At 41.2% G+C, this 25,738-nt stretch overlaps 1 protein-coding gene across 1 annotated transcript; it reads right to left on the bottom strand.

The window, feature by feature from the left end:
• Window positions 1–3,710: 3,710 nt before the first annotated feature.
• ABRA (actin binding Rho activating protein) lies at window positions 3,711–16,624 on the bottom strand. The gene is made up of 2 exons (XM_073329353.1): window positions 15,906–16,624; window positions 3,711–4,296 (listed from the first exon to the last, which is right to left on the bottom strand). The coding sequence occupies exons 1-2, from the start codon at window positions 16,622–16,624 to the stop codon at window positions 3,819–3,821; spliced, it is 1,197 nt and encodes a 398-aa protein (XP_073185454.1). The 3' UTR covers window positions 3,711–3,818.
• Window positions 16,625–25,738: the final 9,114 nt, after the last annotated feature.

The following is a 25,738-nucleotide window of genomic DNA, read 5'->3' as shown; positions in this document are numbered from 1 at the left end:
CCTCAAACTTCCACCGATGAAGCTTAAGATCTGAGATGACGGAATCAGGACCCAAGGTTCTTTTATACAATTTTATGTCCTCTTTGACAAGTTGGAAATTCCTCTGGGAACAAAAGGTAATTAGGATGACTTTGAAGGAGGTCCATCACTGGTACTTAGCTATAGGAATTAACATAAGGCAATTTGCTTGTTTCTCCACCATTCACATATGACTTGCTATACATTTCAAAGAGAGATGAATACAGAGAAATCCCATGTTTACAATTCATTTAAATACCAGGATGTTCTTTTGATCTCTGAATTAACAGAATACAACATAACAGCCATACTGGGTCAGACCAAAAGTCCATCAAGCCCAGTATCTTGTCCTCTGACAGTGGCCAATGGCAGGTGCCCTAAAGGAAATGAACAGAGAGGTTATCATCAAGTGATCTATGCCCTGTCACCCAATCCCAGCTTCTGGCAAACAGAGGCTAGGGACGCCATTCCTGCCCATCCTGGCTAATAGCCATTGATGGACCTATCTTGCATGAATCTATCTAGCTCCCTTTTGAACCCCATTATAGTATTGGCCTTTGCAACATCCTCTGGCAAGGAGTTTCCAGAGATCAAAGTGCATTGGATGAAAAAATACTTTCTTGTGTTTGTTTTAAACCTGCTACCTATTAATTTCATTTGGTGGCCCCTTGTTCTTGTGTTATGAGAAGGAGTAAATAACACTTCCTTATTTACTTTCTCTATACTACTCATGATTTTATAGACCTCCATTGTATCCCCCCTTGGTCACCTATTTTCCAAGCTGAAAAGTCCCAGTCTTATTAATCTCTCCTCGTACTGAAGCCGTTCTATACCCCTAATCATTTTTTTCCCTTTTCTGAACCTTTTCCCATTCCAATATCTTTTTTGAGGTGGGGCCACCACATCTGCACGCAGTATTCAAGGCGTTGGCCTACTATGGATTTATGCAGAGACAGTATATTTTCTGTCTTATTAGCGATCTCTTTCTTGATGATTCCCAACATGGTTCGCTTTTTTAACTGCTGCTGCACATTGAGTGGATGTTTTCAGAGAACTATCCACCATGACTCCAAGATCTCTTTCTTGAGTGGTAACAGCTAATTTAGACCCCATCATTGTATATGTATAGTTAGGATTATGTTTTCCAATGTGCATTACTTTGCATTTATCAACATTAAATTTCATCTGTCCTTTTGTTGCCCTGTCACCCAGTTCTGAGAGATCCTTTTGTAGCTCTTTGTACAATAGGTCGACTTACCCCCATAGTGAAGATAAACCCTCAGTCTCAGGGTAGAGTAATCAAATCTCCATCAATTCATAACTTCACCTAACTGCATATTAGTCATCCAATCCTAGCCAATGTAATTTCCTTTCTTTTGACAGAAGCTTTCTCCATGCCATAGTGTCCAGGGGAAGCTGTACAAGATATGCAAATATAACCTATCTTGTTCTGGGTGTCCTATTTAAAGGATGATGCTGCTTCCCAGCTTGGATGTACGCTGCTATGAATATCCCATTATAACAGATCCGTTGACCTTAGCGCAAGGATGAGTATCTAACAGGGTAGTGGCTTGGAGCAGGGGAAGTTCACATTTTAAAATGGTCTGTTTAATATATCAGACAATATGTGAATGAACATGTTTCTCTTCTAAGTAGGGGTCGAAAAAATAAGCAAGCGCTGGTACTCAAATTAGCACTTTATTTGTCATTCAGGTATTGTTTTGACAGCCTTCTAAAGGACAACAGGCAAATAACTTCATAGGAATACTATACCTATTTAATTATTAAGAACCTGGGAGGGTAATGCAAGAACCTATACATACAGCATTTCATATCACAATATTTATCTGCAAATTTGAGCCTGGTCCTGCAGCTCTTATTTGCATGAGTAGTAGCATTGTCACCAAAAAGGCTATTGGATCAGACCTGCAATGTAATACCCGTTTTTATCTTGGCTAACTTCACAATCGGTTACCTTGCTTACAGTGTTCATATTGTTTTAGAACAAGATTGTACTGTAGGAGCATATTATTATTTGGTTCTTGAATTATTTGCCTGTAAAAATTTGAGGTCTGTTTTATTTGCATACAAAAAATATGCCTACCAGGAAGTTCAAACTGGAGTATTTGTGTTTTAATGCTAAGTTAACAGTTCTTGGTTCACCAAATTGAGGCAAAATGTACGGATACCCTTTTCTTCTGCAAGAAGATGTTTGATCTTTCAGTTTGAAAGAAACTTATTAAAGGAAACCATTTGGGTTCTCATTTTTAACTGTATGTAAATTGTTTGCCCAAACTTTTTTCCTCCTAAATGAACATTTTATTCTGGCAATAGTATATTTTGTGTGAAATTTACATAGTAATAATCTTGAAAAGCTGTTGTCTATATAATCCAGTAAGCATTATACGCAATATAGAAATCTATACTATAGTACAGCATAGAAGTGAGGTACATAGTGTAGAAACACCATTTTAAACTTTTTTCTAAAACATACATTGCTGAATTCTGAAATCTTTACCCACACGGAACATTGCTTGGGCTGAAATAGTGCCATGGACTTCATTGGAACAACCTAACATGAATAAGGGTTATAGAATTAGGCCCATATTCTGTAGAACATCTTATGAAACACTGGCTTTCTGAATACACAGATGACGTGTTCTCTTTAATTAGAAAAAATATTGCTCGTGTTCCTCACTCACAGAAGTAGTCTGTAGAAGTAGTCTGTCTACTGGAAAATGTCCCTGTTGTTGCTACTCCTGCATCTTGATCTTGTACATTTTCTGTAATGCAGCTGTTTACAAGTGTCTAGCACCATACACATATTCTCTACTTGTTCCTGGAATTATGTGCTGTATGTTAATTTCCCTTTAATGCTATAGATGTATTGAATAGGAAATCATTTCTATATACTAATATGCAGTCATTTTCATGAATTTCCTTATCCTCTATGCATTCAAGTCTTGCCTTGTGTTCAATATTTTTCTGTAGGGGATGTATGCCACCATTCCATCCATTTCTCAGTCTTAAATATAAAGCCATCTTTGTGCAAGAGAGCAGTTTTATCTTACTTTGTGTATGAAATGTAAGGGAAAACATCACAAATACAGTGCTCACCATTAAAACATCAACATTTGTCAATTAGTTACTACACCATGGTGTCTGCAGTAGTGTTTTGTTATACTTAGAATAGGAAATAACTGTGGTATATCCTATACCTTAGTCGTAAATGCAGATAACTGTACATTCAAATTCAATTTGTATGCCCTTAAATAGATTTTTAGTGACTTAATTATGAAATATAGGACAGGACTGAAAGGTCAATTTAATAGGTTGCACATTAAAGTTCATATTCTCAGTTGGTTCCTGATCCAACATGCTTCATAACTCCAAAAATCCCATCTAAGTTAATTTAGGGTGGGGGAAGTCTTGTACCTGAAACCAACTCAGGGTTGGGATTGGGGTGCAGCTGTCTTGCTGCCATTATGCTTTTACATTTATTTTGGTGCATTCAATACATGTATTCACTTCAGTTCTTCAACATCCATCCTTGTCTGAGTAGGAAATAACTTTATAATGTTGCAAACTCTGTTGGTAGAGGGCACAATACAAAGGGGATAGCAAAAGGATGCTTGGTATCACAGGCATAACTATAAAAAGGTCCCTAGAACAAATTTTAAGTATCTTTCCGACAGCATGGTAAATTCCTATATTCAAAACGTTGACTATTTAATGGTGAGGTAACTGGCAGCAATGGAAAAATTGATGTATCTTAAGTTTTACCATAATGGGTTGTACGTTTATTTCAATAAAGTGATTATGACATGATCATCCCTGCCTTGCCATAACATTTCTCCCTCAAAGTCCACCAACCCATGTTTCCTAGCTCTCATGAGAATCCCAACAACCTTGTCTGAAATACGGACATATCTGTCAAAGAGTTCCCCAAAAGTGACTTGGATCTTGCCATCGTGCCTCAGCGGAGCCATTGTTGCAATGATAAAGCACATATCTCTTATCTCCCGGTGAATGTGAGTCTCTGCTCTCTTGGCCCTTTCAGCAGTTTTAGTTCCCTCTTTAGGACGACCATAGCCCTTATCTCCTTTGTGCAGGCGTGTTGACTGGGCCAGCTGGTAGTCAAATTCCTCACTGAAAGGATTCAGCTTTTGCGTTATCACATGCTGGTCTGCCCATTCTTGCCATCTGCCCTTCAGAGCATTAACAGGACTGTATTTCCTGTGGGTCTTGCTGCTTAGTTCTTCTGTAAACCTGCTTGCACTAAAAGAAACAAAAATGGGGCTTGATTTTTTTTTTCATTTCACCACTTTTAGGGGCTCATTTGTGCTATTTACCGTTTTCTTTTGTAAGACCCAACTTTCTCCAGTCCGGAGTACTAACCACTAGATGGCATATTTTTACTAATTCTAAAGTTAGTTCTTCAGTATAGGTGCATTACATTTATCTATCAATTTTGTATTTAAAAGCAACACATTCATTGCCAGGCTGATCTTGCATAAGACTCCAACTTATATGTTGGATCTCAATTTTGTTAGCCACATTTTCTGCCTAGCATTAACCCACTCTGTGGGTGCAAAAGAGTGAATACAATTACCTCTCCAATTTACTTGCTCACTTAGTTATCCTTCTCCCTGTTTCTGTCAGTTCATCAAGGGCCTAGAAATTGAAGTGAACTAAATTTGAAGTGCCAATAATTGCAAGTACAAAAGTGGCACCCACTGCTATTCATGATGGAAAAAATGGGGCCAGTGTCTGAAAATCTGCCCCTTTCAGTTTTGATTTAACTAATACAACAGTGTGCATAAGTATAAGACAAGTATGATGAGGAGCATGTCAATGTAAGAATCTACTATCCCATACAATAGGAAAATACTTACTTTTCATTGGAGTAAGCCCCAAATAAAACATGTGACCCAACATTTTTAGCTCATTTAGTTAGATTTTCAAAGGCCCAAAGGGCAGGAAGGTGTTGCCCTGACTACACACTAATCCCATTCAACCTTGAACTTGCTAAAAACATCCATGGCTACAATGTCATTCCTAGGTATTGGGCCAAGTCCTGAGATACAGTCATATTGCAGAGTGCAAATTGTTAGGATATAGATATTCAGGCCTGTCTGTAAAGGCCTGTACTCTAAGAATTTAGGTGTATTCTTATCACTTGGCTAGTGATAGAGGTATAAAAGAAAGAATCAAAATCACTGTCTGCTGGTGTAAGGGCCTTCTCTTACTGTGACAGTTTGTGGCCCTGTTCTCAGGCTCAGGCCTTTGGCTAAGCAGCAGAGGCAGCCATAAGCTGGGAAGCGAACGGTCACATCCTCACATTCCAAACTAGTCACATTGAAATAAGGTGCTATTGGGCTGTTAGGCACTATCAGGACAGGATTGTATTCCTATCACCTCCAGAGAAAGGGAAGTGCCTAGAAAATGTAAAAGGAAACTTAGTTTGATAGCATCCTGTCTGGCAAGAACTCACTTATCAATAGCTGGGATGTGAAATCCTCACTTCTGTATTGTTTTGTCATTATAGTTCCCACTTTGCTGTTGTTTGTCTGTATAATCTCTGTCTGGTTCTGTGATTGTTCCTGTCTGCTGTATAATTAATTTTGCTGAGTGTAAACTAATTGAGGTGGTGGGATATAATTGGTTACATAGTCATGTTACAATATGTTAGGATTGGTTAGTTAAATTTCAGGAAAATGATTGGTTAAGGTATAGCTAAGCAGAACTCAAGTTTTACTATATAATCTGTAGTCAATGAGGAAGTGACGGGGTGTGGGTGTGGGTGTGAGATGGGAACAGGGAATGGGGGTAAGAAAATTGGAATCATGTTTTGCTAAAGGGGGAAATGGGAACAGGGAATGGGAGTAAGGAAGTTGGAATCATGTTTGGCTAAGGGTAGGAATGGGAACAGGGACACAGGTGTAAGGCTTTGTGGTGTCAGAGCTGGGAAGGAGGATACTAAGGAAGGAAACTGGAATCATGCTTGCTGGAAGTTCACCCCAATAAACATCGAATTGTTTGCACCTTTGGACTTCGGGTATTGTTGCTCTCTGTTCATGCGAGAAGGACCAGGGAAGTAAGTGGGTGAAGGAATAAGCCCCCTAACACAAATCAAGGCAAATGGTTTAAAGCCCCTGATGCTGTTACTACTGAGGGCAGCTCTAACCTACCTGGCCGCAATGGCCCAATGGGGCCAAAATGCAACCAAGTATCCCATCCACAGGCGCTTCTCCCCAATGACACCTCTGCCCCTGCTCTGCTGGTAGAGGAGAGAAAGGGTGATGGCCCCTATCTCACTTCTATGGCACTGGAGGACACCTGGGGTGTGATCTCCCTGGGCCAATTAGGTTGATTTTTTAAAGTCAGTTGCACCAGTGATGTGGTGTAAAACACAGGACAGTCAGGAACATAATGATGTAAAGCACTATTTTGTTTCCCTCTAATTTGCAATCATGGAATACTGTGTGTGTGTGTGTGTGTGTGTGTAAGATGAAGGTCTGGCAGAAGAGTGTTACAACATTACATTGCAGTACTATCAGCAAACCAGCTGTGCAGCTTGTTGCCAGGTCAGCAGAGAGAACTTGGTGAGCTTTTGACTGAGTTATTGTTCTGTTGTCCTGTTTGGAAGCAAGTCCCCCACACAAAACATCCTGCCCAGCCGTGGCCCCCACTGGGCTCCTTGACTGACCACTTCCCCAACTCTCAATAAAGAGGCTATGTTGCTGCATAGACTTCCAGGTCTGTGCGGGAGCCCGGGCTCTGGGACCCTCACAGAGTCCCAGTAGCCCAGGCTCCAGCTTGAGCCCAGAGGTTTATACAGCAATGAAACAGCCCCACAACCCGAGCCCCACAAGCCAGTGGGTTTTCTTTGCTGAGTAGACATACACTGAGAGTGGTTTTCCCTTACTCATATGCTTAGCTTGTGTCCTCCCTACTCCCTATGGAACTCTGCAAAACTCCTGTGGCAGCAATTTCCTGGGATCAGGAGAAGTGAAGGAGGCAGCATTGTTGAACTCTGCATTCTCTGATTGTTCTTTTATTTACTTTGTCTCCTACGTTTTCTGTTCCCACCTAGCTCTTTAATCCTCCTTTCTAACCAAATACTGTTACCGCCTTTCCATTCTAATCTTTTCCCAAGATGCCTAGATTAGCACCACTTTATTTCACATTTATTTTTTACTCTCACACCCTACTTGGCTAGGGATAATCTAATTCTCACTTTGCCTCTTCTACATGCCTCATACAGTTTAACCTTTCCTGCTTTTCACATTTCTATTTGCCCCACGGTCTACTTTCTTGAGGCGTTAACCAGTAAATACACTGACTTCCAGTTTATTTTTTCAGATTAGCCTCTCTCTCATATGTTGTCAACTGCTTGAGGCAGAGAACATGTCATCTTCTGTGTTTGTACAGCGCCTAACACAATGGTTCCCTGATCCAAACTGGGGTCTCGGGACACTACCACGTTTTCAGTTATAATAATAATAAGGCATATTTCCAAGAATGCATTCTGTATGTCTAAGGGGATGTTGTCCTTTGCCTGATCTGTGCTGTCATTTCCCTCTGTTTCTTTGGTTGCCTAATGCATGAGAACGTCAACACTGTTTTCTTCAGTGTGGCAGTTTTCATTTTACTCATGCACCACCAGTTTTGTTTTTAGGTACAGACTAAATATTATCATCCCAGCACGTAGAAATTTGCATGTAGTCTGCTGGGAGATCAGTCTGACTCCAGCTAGAGTTACAGCTGGCATGGATGTGGGTGCTGATGTGAGAAATAATTACTGGCACTGTGTGTTCTCACTGAAACTTAGAAGGGAAACAGAAGACTGCCTTATTTAAAACCAAACAAATAAAAAAACAAAAAATAAGTGTGTGGTTGTTAAAGCAAAACTGAATGATTAACAAAAATAGCAGGTTTATGGTACGTTCCAAGAATATAAATTTAAAGTGAAATATATGACTGGATTTTAAAAAAATATAATCCTAAAAGCAGCATTATAAATGCAAAAAAATTATTCTTTCCAAGCAGATTTCAGTAAGGCAGACAGCTGTAAGAACTATAAAAGGTGTTATTTTACCCATTTACACCTCAGTATGTATGGTTAATCTTCTGTTCTCCCAGGTAACTGCATTAATATTTGACATATAAGGTATTAGAGGTATTCAGGCCATCCCAGTAGAAAGATAGTTACTTCCTTGCTACAGATACATTTTATTTTTAGTGAGCAGTTCATTTTAATTTGGGTTGGTTCCAGGTAGAGCTGGTCACATTATTAGTTGCAGATAACACCCTTTGCAAATGTATTCTCTTTCCACCCTGTTTGTGAATTGCCAACATACTGATCCTGATTTCTGAGGCTGTACAATGAACTTTATTTGTATTACTGGTCAGTTCTCAGCCTCTATTTGAGAACTGTTTCATATTGGCTATTAGCCATTCATTATTTGTGGGACGTGATTAGTCATCTGTATAACATGGTATTGGTCTGCTCCCTGATTGGATAACTGAAACAGAAGAAAGATGAACAGTGAATAAGGCCCTTCTGGTTTGAATTTTTAGAGCTCTCTTTGTGCTAAAATTTGTGAAACATGAACGCTTCTGTGAAAAGCTGCTGATATTTATAGATAACTAATGATGTGACCACAGGGATAGCAGTGGAGCAGAGTCCATCTGTCTGTTTGCAGATAGATCAATGTATCTGTTTTGGCATTATTACACCAGCTCTACTTCCAGGGCTCTCATTTCTGACATGGTGATTCGGATACACTATGATATATATATAATATACACGCATTATTAAGGATCTACAACCTATCCTAAAGGATGACCCAACACTCTCACAAATCTTGGGAGACAGGCCAATCCTTGCCTACAGACAGCCCCGCAACCTGAAGCAAATACTCACCAACAACCACATACCACACAACAGAACCACTAACCCAGGAACTTATCCTTGCAACAAAGCCCGTTGCCAATTGTGCCCACATATCTATTCAGGGGACACCATCACAGGGCCTAATAACATCAGCCACACTATCAGAGGCTCGTTCACCTGCACATCCACCAATGTGATCTATGCCATCATGTGCCAGCAATGCCCCTCTGCCATGTACATTGGTCAAACTGGACAGTCTCTACGTAAAAGAATAAATGGACACAAATCAGATGTCAAGAATTATAACATTCATAAACCAGTCGGAGAACACTTCAATCTCTCTGGTCACGCAATCACAGACATGAAGGTCGCTATCTTAAAACAGGTTTCAGAGGAACAGCCGTGTTAGTCTGTATTCGCAAAAAGAAAAGGAGTACTTGTGGCACCTTAGAGACTAACCAATTTATTTGAGCATGAGCTTTCGTGAGCTACAGCTGTAGCTCACGAAAGCTCATGCTCAAATAAATTGGTTAGTCTCTAAGGTGCCACAAGTACTCCTTTTCTTTTATCTTAAAACAAAAAAACTTCAAATCCAGACTCCAGCGAGAAACTGCTGAATTGGAATTCATTTGCAAATTGGATACTATTAATTTAGGCTTAAATAGAGACTGGGAGTGGCTAAGTCATTATGCAAGGTAGCCTATTTCCCCTTGTTTTTCCTACCCCTCCCCCCCCCAGATGTTCTGGTTTAACTTGGATTTAAACTTGGAGAGTGGTCAGTTTGGATGAGCTATTACCAGCAGGAGAGTGAGTTTGTGTGTGTATGGGGGTGGGGGGTGGGTGTGAATAAACCTGGATTTGTGCTGGAAATGGCCCACCTTGATTATCATGTACATTGTAGGGAGAGTGGTCACTTTGGATGAGCTATTAGCAGCAGGATAGTGAGTTTGTGTGTGTGGTTTTTGGGAGGGGGGTGAGGGAGTGAGAGAACCTGGATTTGTGCAGGAAATGGCCCAACTTGATTATCATGCACATTGTGTAAAGAGTTGTCACTTTGGATGGGCTATCACCAGCAGGAGAGTAAATTTGTGTGTGGGGGGGTGGAGGGTGAGAAAACCTGGATTTGTGCTGGAAATGGCCCAACCTGATGATCACTTTAGATAAGCTATTACCAGCAGGACAGTGGGGTGGGAGGAGGTATTGTTTCATATTCTCTGTGTGTATATAAAGTCTGCTGCAGTTTCCACGGTATGCATCCGATGAAGTGAGCTGTAGCTCACGAAAGCTCATGCTCAAATAAATTGGTTAGTCTCTAAGGTGCCACAAGTACTCCTTTTCTTTTTACTATGAACACGCTGGCCCCGATTCTCCACAGCCCTGGTGCCTTGTGAAGCTTTTTTATGTCCAGGCTAAGTGTGTTTAAAGTGGGTATAAAATCCTTCTATTCTGATTTGATAGGTTTTGCACTCAGTCTGCTCTTACTTGGCATAGGTGTAGATGACTACACACAATGCGAGGCAGTGGAGACATGGCTCCTAAGAGGAAAAGGCAACCCAGGGCCAGCTGGCTCCCTTACTCAGTGAATCCTGCAACAGGAGGAAAACTACAAGGATCCACTCATGGATTTTCTCCCTCATTGTATGGTCACAATAGAACCTTCTGGCCTTAGAAGCTATGAATCTATGAACATTCTTCCAATAGAGGGGGCAGGGGTTATCTTATTAAATAAACATTGCAGTGCCTAACTGATTTAGAAGCCTAAATATTTTCAGAATGGATTTAGGAACCTAAATCCTACTGACTGTCAATGGGATTTTGGCTCCTAAGTCATTAAATCCATTTTAAAAATGAACTTTAGACTCCTAAATCCATTGGACATTACAATGCTACATTTAGCAATGCATCAATACCTTTACAAATCTGGGCCTAAATTCTTAGGCTGGGATTTTCAAAGAGGCTTGAGGGAGTTCAGTGTCCAGCTACCATGGGATGTTTAATGGATTTGGGTACCTAAGGCTTAATGTTGCAAAAGTGCCCAACTCACTTAGGCTGCTAAGTGAGTTGTACACTTTGGAAAATTCTACCCTAAATCCTGCAGGCTCTCTTGCAAATCCCAGCCTTAGATGCTGAATTTGAAAGTGATGTTAAAAATAAGCTGAAGCTAAAAAATACCCCAGGTATCTTGAATAATCTAGGCCAGTGATACTCAGACTGAGGCCCGTGAGCCACAAGTGGCTCTTCAATGTATCTCCTGCAACTCCTTGTAGCACATGATATTAAACAACTGTGTAATTTAATTATTAACCAATCAGGATGATTTTACCATGTTATTACCCAACTCTAGTTGATAAGATGATAATACTTGATCAGGACATGGGCGGTGGGTGGAGCCCCCCTTTGGGTAGGCTAGCCCTAGCTCCACCCCTTCTGCCCCTGTGGCTGGACCACCATGACCCCGAGCCTCCCACCACCTGCCTGGAGGAGTCCCGGGCCAGCTGCAGCTGCTCCACGCCTCTCCTTCCCTTCCCTCCCCAGACCCCAAGTGGCGCGGGGAAAAGCATCTCTCAGGTCTGGAAGAAGCTTTTGATATGTCCCATGCAGGTTCCGGGGCGGCTGAGAAGGCAGTATTTGCAGTACAGTAACTCCTCGCTTAATGCTGTAGTTATGTTCCTGAAAAATGCAACTTTAAGCGAAATGATGTTAAGTGAATCCAATTTCCCCATAAGAATTAATGTAAATGGGGGGGTTAGGTTCCAGGGAAATTTTTTTCACCAGACAAAAAACTATGTATTGTATTTTATATACACACACACTATATATTTTAAACAAACAATTTAATACTGTACACAGCAATGATGACTGTGAAGCTTGGTTGAGGTGGTGAAGTTGGTGGGTGGGAATTTCCCAGGGAATGCCTTACTGCTAAAGGATGAACTAGCTTTTGGCTGAGCCCCCAAGGGTTAACCCATTGTTGTTAATGTAGCCTCACACTCTACAAGGCAGCATGACTGGAGGGAGGGGACATAGCATGGCAGACAGGAACAGACACACACCCTGTGTGTGGGGAAGAGAGAGAGAGATGCACATTGCCCCTTTAAGTATGCTGACCCAACTCTTAAGAACATTTCTTTTTAAGTCAATTAGGAAGTTGAGATAGCAGCTGCTGCCCCAGGCTCGCTCTCTCTGTGTCCCCACCCTGCTCTATGTGGAGAAGGGGTAAGCAGGGTGCAGGAGTAGGGGGACATGCTGGCAGCCGCCCCATTCCCCTCCCCGCACAGGAAGCAGGAGGCTCCCGGGAGCAGGAGCAGCTCCAAGGGGAGGGCAGGAGCAGCACATGGCAATGTGGGGAGGGACAGCTGAACTGCCAGCAACTGATAGCCTGCTGGGCGGCTGCTGCACAGGGAACTTAAGAGAGCAGGGGGCTGCTGGTCCACCCTGGTGCCAAGCCCCCACCAGCTAGCTCCAACGGGCTGCTCTTCCTGCAAGCAGTGGACAAAGCAGGCGGCTGCCAAACGGCCTTATAAGGGAGCATTGCACAACTTTAAACGAGCATGTTCCCTAATTGATCAGCAACGTAACAATGAAACGTTAACCAGAGCGACTTTAAGTGAGGAGTTACTGTATTCGGACTCCAGGGAGATTACTGATGAACCCAGAAAGCTGAATAGCACATACTTCCTCCTCAGCCACCCTGGAATCTGCATGGGGCACAATAAAAACTCCCCCCCGTCCCCAAAACCCCAGAATTGGGGATCTGGCGGCCATGGTACCCTGACCTATTATACCTGCCACCCATGGATCAGTCATTTTCCTGTGAGATATTCTCTCTCTCTCTCTCTCACTCATATGAGAGCGTAAATGAAACAATGAATTCACACTATTCTGGCTCTTTTGGGTCATGTTGATTGCTATTTTGGCTTCTCAACCACTGAGGTCTGAGTATCACTGATCTAGGAAGTTCTTTTTCTCTGTTTCCCCCTCTTCCTTTTATTCCAAGCAGTTTCTATTGCTGTCTTACAGGCGGCAAGGAAGCTTATACACCTCTGTTAAATTTTTTCCTTTTAAGGTTTGCAAACAAGTCTAGCTTGCTTTATGTCTATATGCAGCGCTCTTCAGGTAAGGCAAATGTTTACAATAGTATTTACTTTGTAGAAAGTACATTTTTATATATTTATATATATAAAGATCAATTTCCCTCTTGGAGTGTGTCTGGTGTGTGGATAATTTGTTTTCCTGAAATTAAAGTGACTATATTGGAAGGGCAAGCTACAATCCAACTGCTTGCAGCCTTTTTCTGCAAAGTCTGCTCTGTGGGAGACCTTGTGAGGAGCTGTTTGATGTCAGGGCATGTCTCGGAATTTCAGTCAGAATCTGCTATTCCTCTTGGAGCTACCTCTGTAGGCCAAATCCTGTTTGTACTGAAATGAATGAGAGTTCTCCACTGATTGCGATATCTGGATTTGAACCCCCTGATTATTTTGGTAACACATGGAGTCAAAAATTAACATACATTTTTTGTTTGTAATCTTCAAACAGGAACCCTTACAAGGAAATAGTACTTAAAGTTCACTTTGGTGCTAAGATTTAGACTTGCTGTTTAATTCATTATAGGAGAGGTATGTTTTTCAAAATAATTCTTTCCACGTATATTTAAAATAAAAGTTAAATATGCTGCAATTCTTAACCTAAATAACAGATTGTGCTCTTTCTGTTTTCCTCATGACATTTTGCAGACATACGGGAACCTCCTACACTTCAGAATGTTTCTGACGGATAAAACGTTATTTTGTAAGATTTGATTATAGTGATTTTTCTGACATGTCTGGGATTTCACACTTGATAATTCATGCTTGGTGTTCAATTCTGTAGAGAAACAATACCAAAGTACAGTGTCTTTCTTGACTGACTAAATAATCAGACCAGTTCTATATCTCTGAGTTATAATCACAATGTTTGCAGCAAATGTAATGTTTTTGTAAGTTTGTTTGTCTCAGATGATTTATTTTATATTTACCTACTTTAAGTGAGCAGAATCCAGAAACTTATGTAGGTTCCAATTCAATAAAACACTTAAGCACATGCTTAACTTTAAGCATGAGCTTAAGCCCATCCTTAGTCAACTGAAACACTTATGCTAAAGGAGCCAAAAAAGTGGTCAGAAACTTCACTATGGTGATTTTTGCTTACATGCACAGGGTTGAATTGATTTCTTTAATAACTGTAAATTTAGCATTTTTCATAGATTCCTAGACCCAAGGGACCATTGTAATCATTCATCTATAACACAGGCCATAGAATTTCCCCTAAATAATTCCTAGAGCAGATCTGTTAGAAAAACATCCAGTTTTGATTTAAAAATTGTCAGTGATGGAGAATCCACTATCACCTTTGGTAAATTGTTCCAATGGTTAATTACCATCACTGTTAAAAATGTATGCCTTATTTCCAGTCTGAATTTGTCTAGCTTCAGCTTCCAGTCATTGGGTCATATTATTCCTTTCTCTGCTAGACTGAAGAGCTCATTATCAAATATTTGTTCCCTATCTAGGAACTTATTGACTGTAATCAAGTCACCCCTTAATCTTTTTTTGATAGACTCTATGAGCTCCATCTGTTTAGCCTATCACTGTGAGGCATGTTGTCTAATCCTTTAATCATTCTCTGAACCCTCTCCCATTTATCGACATCATTCTTAAATGGAGGACACAGAACCGTATTCCAGCAGCAGTCACACCAGCGTCAAATACAGAGGTAAAATAATCCTTCTATTCCTGCTCGAGAGCCCCCTAATTGTGCATCCAAGTCCTGCCATATCCATTTCGGCCACAGTGTTCCAGTGGGATTGATTATCCACCACAACCCCCAAAGTGTGTTCATGTATGCAAGAAAGTGGGAGTCAAATCTCAGGCCTGGTCTACACTGGGGGTGGGGGAATCGATCTAAGTTACGTAACTTCAGCTACGTGAATAAAGTAGCTGAAGTCGACATACTTAGATCTACTCACCATGGTGTCTTCACTGCAGTGAGTTGACAGCTGACTCTCCCCTGTTGACTCCACCTGCACCTCTCGCTCCAGTGAGTACCGGAGTCGACGGGAGAATGCTCGGTGGTCGATTTATTGTGTCTAGACTAGACATGATAAATCAACCCGTTGCCCATTGATCCTGCGGGTAATGCAGACAAACCCTCAGTTTCAAAGGAGTCTCAACCCAGCCTCCATTTTTGTGCATACAAGTTTGTATCCAAAATGACTGTGCATATTTTTAGCACAAACACATGCATGCAGTTGATATACATTCCATCAGGTGCATGCATAGGTGTGTTAGTGCTGGAAAAGTTAACATGGGAATGGTTGCAAGTGAGTACAACTTTGCATGAAGGAGGCTGCTTTTTAAAATATTGTCCAGATCATGTCTTTCCTTCTAGCATCGATCATCTGTTAGGCTCAGGTGGGTGTGTTCCAAATCATAAATTTCCTGTGATTGGTGGCTAGAAGGCAAACTTTGGTGGGCCTTGACCCTTTCAATCTTTTCCTTGTTTATTTCTGTTAAAGTTTGGAATGCTATTCACTTCAAATAATTTATTCAATGACTTTAGCCCATTTCTCTGTTGATCTTTATCCACAGAGTGAATTAAATTTTTAGGAATCTATTCAAGATTCAAACTTTTTTATCACATGGTTTATGGAGATACGTTTCAACCAATGACTTTGGGGTGAACTATTTATCACAATAATCAATATGAGTATTTTACTCATGCTGTGCGAGTAAGGATCTAAGTCCCATGAAGTCTTTGTGAGTTTGAAGTTATTAAATCAAGGGTGGAAATGAGGGTCTGCCTTTTCTTAACACTTGATAATCTCCCTTTGGCCCTTATCCAGCTACTAAAATTTTGGCTTCCATTTTTTCCTCTCCCTCCTGGAAACTATATCTTCCTCAGGGACTAACAACCATTTTGGTGAACCCTAATGAAGTGTTTGTTCACTTACAGTGCTGGCATGGGTCGTTTAATCCTCATAATGTGGTCAGCGTCTTCTTGCTCGAGTCTATCTTCTGCCTCGCCCCCATAACCACTGTCCTCCGTATCCATGCTGTCACTGCGACATTTATGTATCTCTAACTCTGGGACTTTATCCTCTTGTTCCATCTGTTTCCAACCCTTGGTTAGCTCTGTCACCAGATTTGAGCACTTCCTTCGCCTTGTAGGAGACATTTTGTCACCAAGGATTTTGTCAAAATTACTTGACTCCTCCTTGCACCCGCAGATCTCTGGGCTCCCATTATCCTTCTCATATCTATCACTGAGGAGGCTAATGTCATTTCCTCTTTCATAGACTTTACTTACAACGGTTTTGGTCACTTCTTTGCTTTTAATGTTAAGCTTTCTGAGAGCTTCATCAGATTCACTTGTATCTTTTTCTACATCCCCTTTAGCCACTGCCTCCTTCCCTGAGGATTTTTCCTCACCCTTTTCTTGGTTGCTCTTAGTAGAAACAGGCCATCTTGATAATAGCCTTTCTTTTGGTGGCTCAGTTGGTGGTTCTTCTGCATTGGGCATCCATCCTGGGGGCTCTTGGGCTTGCTTTGTGTTGTGGTCGCTTGCCCACTGTTGCCAGCCTCGTGCCAAGCTGATTACTAGGCTGGTGGTTCGGATCTTTTTGATGGCCCTTTTTGCAGGCATAGCTTTTTGGCTTTCTTCTGGAGGCATGTTGCTGTCTGCTGCTGCTGCTTCTCTCTCTCTTGTGGTAACCACCTAGTGAATGAATATCCTAGACTGAATAACCTCCAGAGGAGAGAGCTACAGGGATTTAAATAGAAGCAGGGGGAGTTTGTGATATTGGAAACTATGTGAAGCATTTCTCACAGATATAGTGCCCCTACTCTGACAGCGTTCTTTTTTTAATACCTCACGACTTGCATTTTGTCTCAGCAGATGGACACTGCATAAGGTAAACAAAGATGACACAGACTGCCTACTCTTCTGCAGCAGCCCTGTAGAAATTAAGAGCTCCTGTAAAACCCCTCTCTAGGGTCTCTCTAGTCCTGAATTTGCGTGACAGTAACCAGGTCTTACTTTTCTTAAAAGTGTTTGACTTATGGCAAAGATATTGGACAAAGTGATCAGTCCTACAAGGAGCTGAACCCCCTCAATTGCCAGTGACTTCAGGAGGAATAGAGGCCACACAGCACCATGTATAAAATCTAATCTTAATTGCATCATGCTAATCCGGCAATTTTACCATGATACGAGATTTTAGATATACTTCCTGAAAAGAGTCTTGGTGATTTTTTAAAATGCACATTATAAATCATAGCCAAAGGATTTTAGCATGTTTTCTTTAATTACTCAAGTACTTTATCCATTATGTCATTATCTGTCTATTACCATTTGTCTTGTCTATGTAGAATGTACACTCTATGGAGCTGGGACCATCTTATACTATGGGGTTGTCCAATGCCTGGAAAAAGGGGGCCATGAGCCCTGATCACTACAAATATTAATAATAAATGTGAGTAGATTTGAAGGATACCAGATCTTGTGTTTTTAATCAGAGTTTTCAGAAGAGGAAGCTGCCTCTTCTTATTCCTGAAGATGCAGATAAAATCTAGTATCTATTTGGTCATAGTATATCAGGATTCATACCCCCTGAAGATAGGGTTTATTTGTTTGCTTTGTGAACAACAGAGATTTCCTCAGATAAAGCTCAGTGGTATGTTGTTTCCTGGTATAATGTTTCCTAAGTAGGAAAAGAAAACAGCATCACTTTTTTCATCCCACATGCAGAGCAGTTTGCTGGGGGATCTGCAGTCCTTTCCAAGTTTCAGAGTAGCAGCCGTATTAGTCTGTATCCGCAAAAAGAAAAGGAGTACTTGTGGCACCTTAGAGACTAACAAATTTATTTGAGCATAAACTTTTGTGAGCTACAGCTCACTTCATCGGATGCATGCAGTGGAAAATACAATAGGGGGATTTTATATACACAGAGAACATGAAACAATGGGTGTTACCATACACACTGTAACGAGAGTGATCAGGTAAGGTGATCTATTACCAGCAGGAGAGAAAAAAAAACTTTTGTAGTGATAATCAAGGTGGGCCATTTCCAAGAGTTGACAAGAACGTGTGAGGAACAGTGGGGGTGGAGGGGGAATAAACATGGAGAAATAGTTTTACTTTGTGTAATGACACATCCACTCCCAGTCTTTATTCAAGCCTAATTTAATGGTGTCCAGTTTGCAAATTAATTCCAATTCAGCAGTCTCTCCTTGGAGTCTGTTTTTGAAGTTTTTTTGTTGAAGAATTGCCACTTTTAGGTCTGTAATCGAGTGACCAGAGAGATTGAAGTGTTCTCTGACTGGTTTTTGAATGTTAATTCTTGATGTCTCATTTGTGTCCATTTATTTGTTTATGTAGAGACTGTCCGGTTTGGCCAATGTACACGGCAGAGGGGTGCTGCTGGCACATGATGGCATATATCATATTGGTAGATGTGCAGGTGAACGAGCCTCTGATAGTGTGGCTGATTTGATTAGGCCCTCTGATGGTGTCCCCTGAATAGATATGTGGACACAGTTTGTAATGGGCTTTGTTGCAAGGATAGGTTCCTGGGTTAGTGTTTTTGTTGTGTGGTTGCTGGTGAGTATTTGCTTCAGGTTGGGGAGCTGTCTGTAAACAAGGACTGGCCTGTCTCACAAGATCTGTGAGAGTGATGGGTTGTCCTTCAGGATAGGTTGTAGATCCTTGATGATGGTTTTAGTTGGGGGCTGAAGGTGATGGCTAGTGGCGTTCTGTTATTTTCTTTGTTGGGCCTGTCCTGTAGTAGGTAACTTCTGGGTACTCTTCTGGCTCTGTCATCTGTTTCTTCACTTCAGCAGGTGGGTATTGTAGTTGTAAGAATGCTTGATAGAGGTCTTGTAGGTGTTTGTCTCTGTCTGAGGGGTTGGAGCAAATGCGGTTGTATCGTAGAGCTTGGCTGTAGACAATGGATCGTGTGGTGTGGTCTGGATGAAAAATGGAGGCATGTAGGTAAGTATAGTGATCAGTAGGTTTCTGGTTAGGGTGTTTTTTATGTGACCATCGCTTATTAGCACTGTAGTGTCCAGGAAGTGGATCTCTTGTGTGGACTGGACCAGGCTGAGGTTGGTGGTGGGATGGAAATTGTTGAAATCATGGTGGAATTCCTCAAGGGCTTCTTTTCCATGGGTCCAGATGATGAAGATGTCATCAGTGTAGCGCAAGTAGAGTAGGGGCATTAGGGGATGAGAGCTGAGGAAGCGTTGTTCTAAATCCGCCATAAAAATGTTGGCATACTGTGGGGCCATGCAGGTACCCATAGCAGTGCTGCAAATACATTTGTTAGTCTCTAAGGTGCCACATGTATTCCAGTCCTTTCGAAGTGACCCAATGGGGCAAATTCATCTACAGAGGAATTCTGTTGAATTCCCTGAGGTTGTACCAGAAATAAATTTTGATTCAGAGATGTACTGCTTGAAAATAATCATCTGGGCTAAACAGATCTAACTGAAAGTCAGGGAGGAATTGAAGACCTTTGTCCTTAATAATATTGTGCCGTTGGTTTTTAGGGAGAATTCTTCATTAGTCTCAAAAAAGATTTCATCTTAAAAATTGATAGCAATATTTGGCCATATCCATGCCATTTAATATTTGTCTTTACTTTAGTCTGAAATTTATGACCTCAGTAACAGTATAACTTTGTAACCTAGTATATTTGCTTCAAAATAAAAATAAGATAATATTACGATCTGTATTGAAACAACTTTAGTAAAGTGTACTCTTTGCCTTATTTTTCTAGAAGAATCTAACATTTTTATATGTGGTGCTATTACTAATAATTAAGGCTACATTTTAGTCAGGGGTATTTTTAGTAAAAGTCATGGACAGGCCATGGACAGTAAACAAAAATACACAGCCCATGACCTGTCCATGACTTGTATTATATACCCCTGACTAAATTTTGGGGGAGGAGATAATCTGGGGGGTGCCGTCAGTGTGGAGCAGGGCGGATGGTGGTATGCAGCCCAGGATCCCCGCTGGTGCTGGGGTGAGGAGGGTTGGCGGGGTTGGCAGTATCCCTATCTGGCTCTGTGCCTCCCCGGAAGTGGTGACATCCCCCTCCTTCAGCTCCTAGGTGGAGGCATGGTCAGACAGTTCTGTGCGCTGCCTCTGCCCTGAGCGCAAGCTCCACAGCTCCCCTTGGCCGGGAACAGCAACCAGTGGGAGCTGCAGAGGTAGTGCCTGCAGAAAGAGGCAGCGCGCAGAGCTCCCTGACCACGCCATTATCTTTGAAAACTCGTGGTGATAGGGGGAGGTCTCGGACGATTGGAAAAAGACAAACATAGTGCCCATCTTTTAAAAAGGGAAGAAGGATAACCCAGGGAACTACAGACCAGTCAGCCTCACCTCAGTCCCTGTAAAAATCATGGAGTAGATCCTCAAGGGAACCATTTTGAAGCACTTGGAGGGGAGGAAGGTGATCAGGAACAGTCAACATGGATTCACCAAGGGCAAGTCATGCCTGACCAACCTGATTGCCTTCTATGATGAGATAACTGGCTCTGTGGATATGGAGAAAGTGGTGGACATGATATATCTTTACTTTTGCAGAGCTTTTGATATGGTCTCCCACAGTATTCTTGCCAGCAAGTTAAAAAAGTATGGATTGGATGAACTGACTGCAAGGTGGATAGAAAGCTGGCTAGACTGTTGGGCTCAACGGGTATTGATCAACGGCTTAATGTCTAGTTGGCAGCTGGTATCAAGCAGAGTGCCCCGGGGTCGGTCCTGGGGCCAGTTTTGTTCAACATCTTTATTAATGATCTGAACAATGGGATAGATTGCACCCTCAGCAAGTTCGCGGATGACACTAAGCTGGGAGGAGAGGTAGAAATGCTGGAGGTAGGGATAGCATCCAGAGTGATCTAGACAAATTGGAGGATTGGGCCAAAAGAAATCTGATAAGGTTCAACAAGGACAAGTGCAGAGTCCTGCACTTAGGACGGAAGAATCCCATGCACCGCTACAGGCTGGGGACCGACTAGCTGAGTGGCAGTTCTGTAGAAAAGGATCTAGGGATTACAGTGGATGAGAAGCTGGATATGAGTCAGCAATGTGCCCTTGTTGGCAAGAAGGCTAACGGCATATTGGGCTGCTTTAGTAGGAGCATTGCTAGCAGATCAAGGGACGTGATCGTTCCCCTCTATTCGGCCCTGGTGAGGCCACATCTGGAGTATTGCGTCCAGTTTTGGGGCCCCCACTACAGAAAGGATGTGAACAAATTGGAGAGAGTCCAGCGGAGAGAAATAAAAATGATCAGGGGGCTGGGGCACATGATTTATGAGGAGAGGCTGAGGGAACCGGGCTTATTTAGTCTGTAGAAGAGAAGAGTGAGGGTGGTGAAGCACGGGAATAGGTTACCTAGGCAGGTGGTGGAATCTCCATACTTAGAGCTTTTAAGGCCTGGCTTGACAAAGCCCTGGCTGGGACGATTTAGTTGGTATTTAGTTGCTTTGAGCAGGGGGTTGGATTAGATGACCACCTGAGGTCTCTTCCAACCCTAAACTTCTATGATTCTAAGAAATGGACATTGCTTCTACTTTGTTCTTAAATTACATATTAAAGACTTCCTCCATACCTTCAGTTCTGCTGTTTTCCTAGCTAAACAACTCTACTCCAAATTAATTGAATCCCACACCTGCCGTCTCAGCTATCTTTTCAACACCACTGACTCACTCTTCAAATCTTCCCCACCTTCTGCCTTTGTTTCTCTCATTGCCAGGCTATCGCCAACTGAAAATTGACAAAATACTACATGATCTTCCCTTACTTTCCCCTCTCCTTCTACGACTCACTCCTCCTCCTCCCTGTCAGATGCAGAAATTTCTCAACTGCTTTCCTCCTTAACCGCTCAATTTACCCAGTGACCCTATCCAATCCCATCCCATCTCTTGATCTTCCTCCTACCCATTTTCATCCTCTCCCTTACTCTCTTCCTGAACCTCTTGTTCTCTTCTGTTTTGTTTCCCTTCACAATACCAACATGCTTTAGTCTCTCCCATCTTAAAAAAACATCCTGGACTGCACTTGTCTCTCCAGTTACGGCTCCATCTCTCTTCTCCATTTAATCTCTAAGCTCTGCAATAAAATTCCTGTGGCTGGCCCGTGTCAGCTGACATGCCTTCCCTAACGTATTAGGACCAGATTTTTAAAGGTATTTAGGTTTTGCTGCGCTCAGCATTGCAGTGCCTAATGGGTTTAGGGACCTAAATCTCATTTTCAAAAGCAATTTAGGCATTTAGGAGCCTAAATCCTATTGACAGTCAATGGAATTTAAGCATCTCAATTCTGTTGGAAGTAGAAGTCTTGTATAAATTGTTCCACCAGGTTTATTATTGTTATATATTATTTATGTATCTTGCACCCAATCCTGCAACTATTACTCTCATGAGAAAACTTTGTGAGCAGTCACACTGAAATTGATGGCACTGTGAATAAGGATTACTCATGTGACAAGGGGGTGCAGGTTTAGGACCATATTAAATAACCCTGAATTTAAATAATGTATTTTATTTTTTCTAGAAACAATTACCTTGGTTTATGGGTTTCATTTTTTCCCCTACTTGAGTTACTTTTCTCAGATTAAAAAAAGTGAAACAAATCAATGAAACTAAGCCGCAGACAGAAAAACTTGTTCAATTTACTGTCAAATCAGTTCTGCACTGCAACATATTAAATGAAGAATTTGTATTTAATTCATTATTTTAAAATTGCAGTTATAACTTGTAAGGCATGTCTGTGAATTGTATAGTGTGGACAAAGTTTAAAGTAATCATCCTGGTGGTGCATATTGTTAAAGATTATTAATATTAGTCTGCGTTTCTAGAAAGGATCAGATATTGGTTTATTTTATATGATAATGTGCTGATTGATAAATTAGACTTAAAAAGGTACACATTATGGCTCTGATTCAGGTTATATGCTTTGCAGAATTAGGGCCTATATGAAATAAATTAAATCATTCACTGTGGCGAGGCACGTCTAGTGCTCTGTTTCCTCTTTCCAGGCTGTGTCAACATGCAGAATTTGTAAAAATGTCTGTGCCTTGTCTATACTATACACTACTCACCATTGCTACCACCATTTTTTTCTGGCATGGATGTTGCCTGTCACAGTAGCAGCTTCTGCTACTGCTACAATTTCTGGAGTAAGAGACAGGCCCAAAACAAAACTTTGAACTAATTATTTCTCCTCCAGAAGCAATGGGGGATAGAAGTAGATGTGACAATAAGTGGACTGACAACAGTCTGCTGGAGAAAATAACAGCTATGGCCACATTGTGGCCCCCAGCCTTAATCTGTGACTGCCGTGCTGCCCAAATGTAAATAGGAGCAAAAAATGAAAAGTTATTTGCAAATATTGGGTTTGAAATTCAGATGAATTAGTTTCAGTCATGCTTTTGTGTGGGTTGTCTGTGAACATTTGAAAGATTGACTTTCACCTGCAAAATGGATCTCACAAAGTGAATTTTGAAGCCTTACGCCCATAGATAGCCCTGAAATGAGAAAGCTATGCAGAGAAAGTGAGTACAATGTTTTAGCAGGAGATCAAAATAACTGGATACATCTATTCTTCTAATGTTCACTTTAATTTCACAGCAGTATTGCAAAGTTCCAACTGAATTTGTATTCTTTCTGAACACAGTTTCCCCAACTGCATCTGTATCTTGCCAGGTGTTTTCTGATACTGAGAGGGGCTTTGCTCACTTGGGTAACATGAAAGTTTGTATTTACACTGGAATTTAAGTTTAGGATATTTTAGGAGTTTTGGAATTGTGGAATAAGGCTCGTGTCCACTGTTCCCTCTAAGCTGCGCGCGTCTGCACGCACACACAGATCCTAGACCCCTCACACACGGCAAAACACCGTGCACACACAAATTTGCACAGAAGAAATTTTTTGTGTACATGGCCTGTCAAAAATTAGAGGGAACATTGCTGGTGTCTTATTGTAATTAGAGTTGAGGATCAGTTTGTCTGGGGAAGATACTCAGATGGGTAGCAATGGCAGAAGGTGAAAAGAACCATGGGTACCTGCTGCCATTGTTATGTTTTAATGCTCCATTGATTTCAGTCATAAACTCTGCTATTTAATGAGAAATATCATATTATCCTTTGACCTACGTGCACGCTTTTCCTAGATTTTAGTCTCCTTTGACATTTTAGGACAAGCTTCCTCGGGTTCCGGAGGCCTCTTGTTGGTTTTGAATTGCTACTTCTCATTTAATACCTTGGATTTCCCGATTCCAAAGTCATCTAGGACAAACAGATATTTTACCAGTGTCAGATGTATTTGCTGAGTCCTCCCAGGTGGATTTTGCTCTGTGTCTAGTTACGTTATCATTTATTTTTTACTTTATTTCCTATTTCATCATGTGGAATATTAAGAGATTCTGGGACACCTATTTGCCAGTGGTAGGGTTTTAGGATACTTTCTGTTTTATTTGTTATCTCCAGAAATACAAACTAGTCAGTCCTCAACTTGTCACAACATGTCATTTTGAAAGTAGACTTATATCTTGCATTCTATGCTTTACCTTGTCAAACATACTGTACATAAACTATTCAAGAATTTTTGATGTCTTTAAACAGGAAATTTCATTTTCAGCCATTTGTAGGTGTCTGGAAAACATAAAATCTTGTTCTTAGAATTCAGTGATGAAGAATAAGGATGAATCTTTCTAATAGCTAAGTATAACCAGCTGCTACAATCAACAGGAATCTGGAAGGTAAGACCATCAGGTTTCTTTTCATCATGAAACTGTAAAGTACATTGTGTCAGATCATTACACGCTCGAACTGATCGCCACAAACCTTTGCAACTGATTAGAATTCTCTATTTTCCTGGGTTTTTTTAGGCTTCACGTCAAACGTATCACTTCTGAGAACAGTAACAGGCAATTGTGTTTCATTGGATATACAAATTAGGAAATAGTGCAGCATTCTAGCGTTCTAAAATAGGAATTTTAGGAAACCTACTACTGCTATCCCTTTGTATAAGATCCTTTCCATGTGTTAACAGTGGAGCCTTATCATTCTTGTTGATATAGTGTTGCCTTAATACATTATTTTATGTTTCTATCCTATAAAAAGCCATAGGGTTTCTATCATTCTGCACTTTAATTTCAATCTTGCATTTAATTATGCTTAATTTCAGGATGCAGCTATGAGAGATGACCTCTCATCCATGACCTACCAAAAGAGTTACACTCTTTGTGGGGTATGTATCTGTAACAGAATACCAGGACAACGTGCATTCGAACCAGAAATCGAATGTTTTTGTCGGATCTCTGAAGGGATATAATCTCCTCATCTATTAGAAAAAGCCATAGCTGATTAATTTTAGAGCAGACTACAAGATTCATAAAAAGTTTCTAAACTTTTCTCACCATAACAGAAGTTATTTAAATACCAACCAAAGGAGAAATAACTTACTAGAACTTGAGAGAAATAAAGAGCAGAATCCTTCATGAGGTTCATGGTACATATGGGCAGGAAGGGAGAGATACCTGGCCTGTTAGGGATGAGAGGTGCCCTGCAGGGAAGAGGAACTCCTGACCTGGTCCAAGATTCAGAGAATTAACTATCTATCAATCGTGCTCTCATATTTTAGGGACTTGTACGATCCTCATTACCACAGTATCTCAGCACCTCACAGTCTATTTATCCTCACAACACCCCTGTCAGGTATGGAATAGGGCTGTGTGGAAAGCAACAATTCCATTTTATGGAAAATTTTGTGGTTTGGG

Source organism: Lepidochelys kempii, chromosome 2 (assembly GCF_965140285.1).
Source record: "Lepidochelys kempii isolate rLepKem1 chromosome 2, rLepKem1.hap1, whole genome shotgun sequence".
In the NCBI taxonomy this organism is placed as follows: Eukaryota; Metazoa; Chordata; order Testudines; family Cheloniidae; genus Lepidochelys; species Lepidochelys kempii.
Note: the sequence above shows the minus strand (reverse complement) of the source record. Positions and strands in the feature narration are given on the sequence as shown.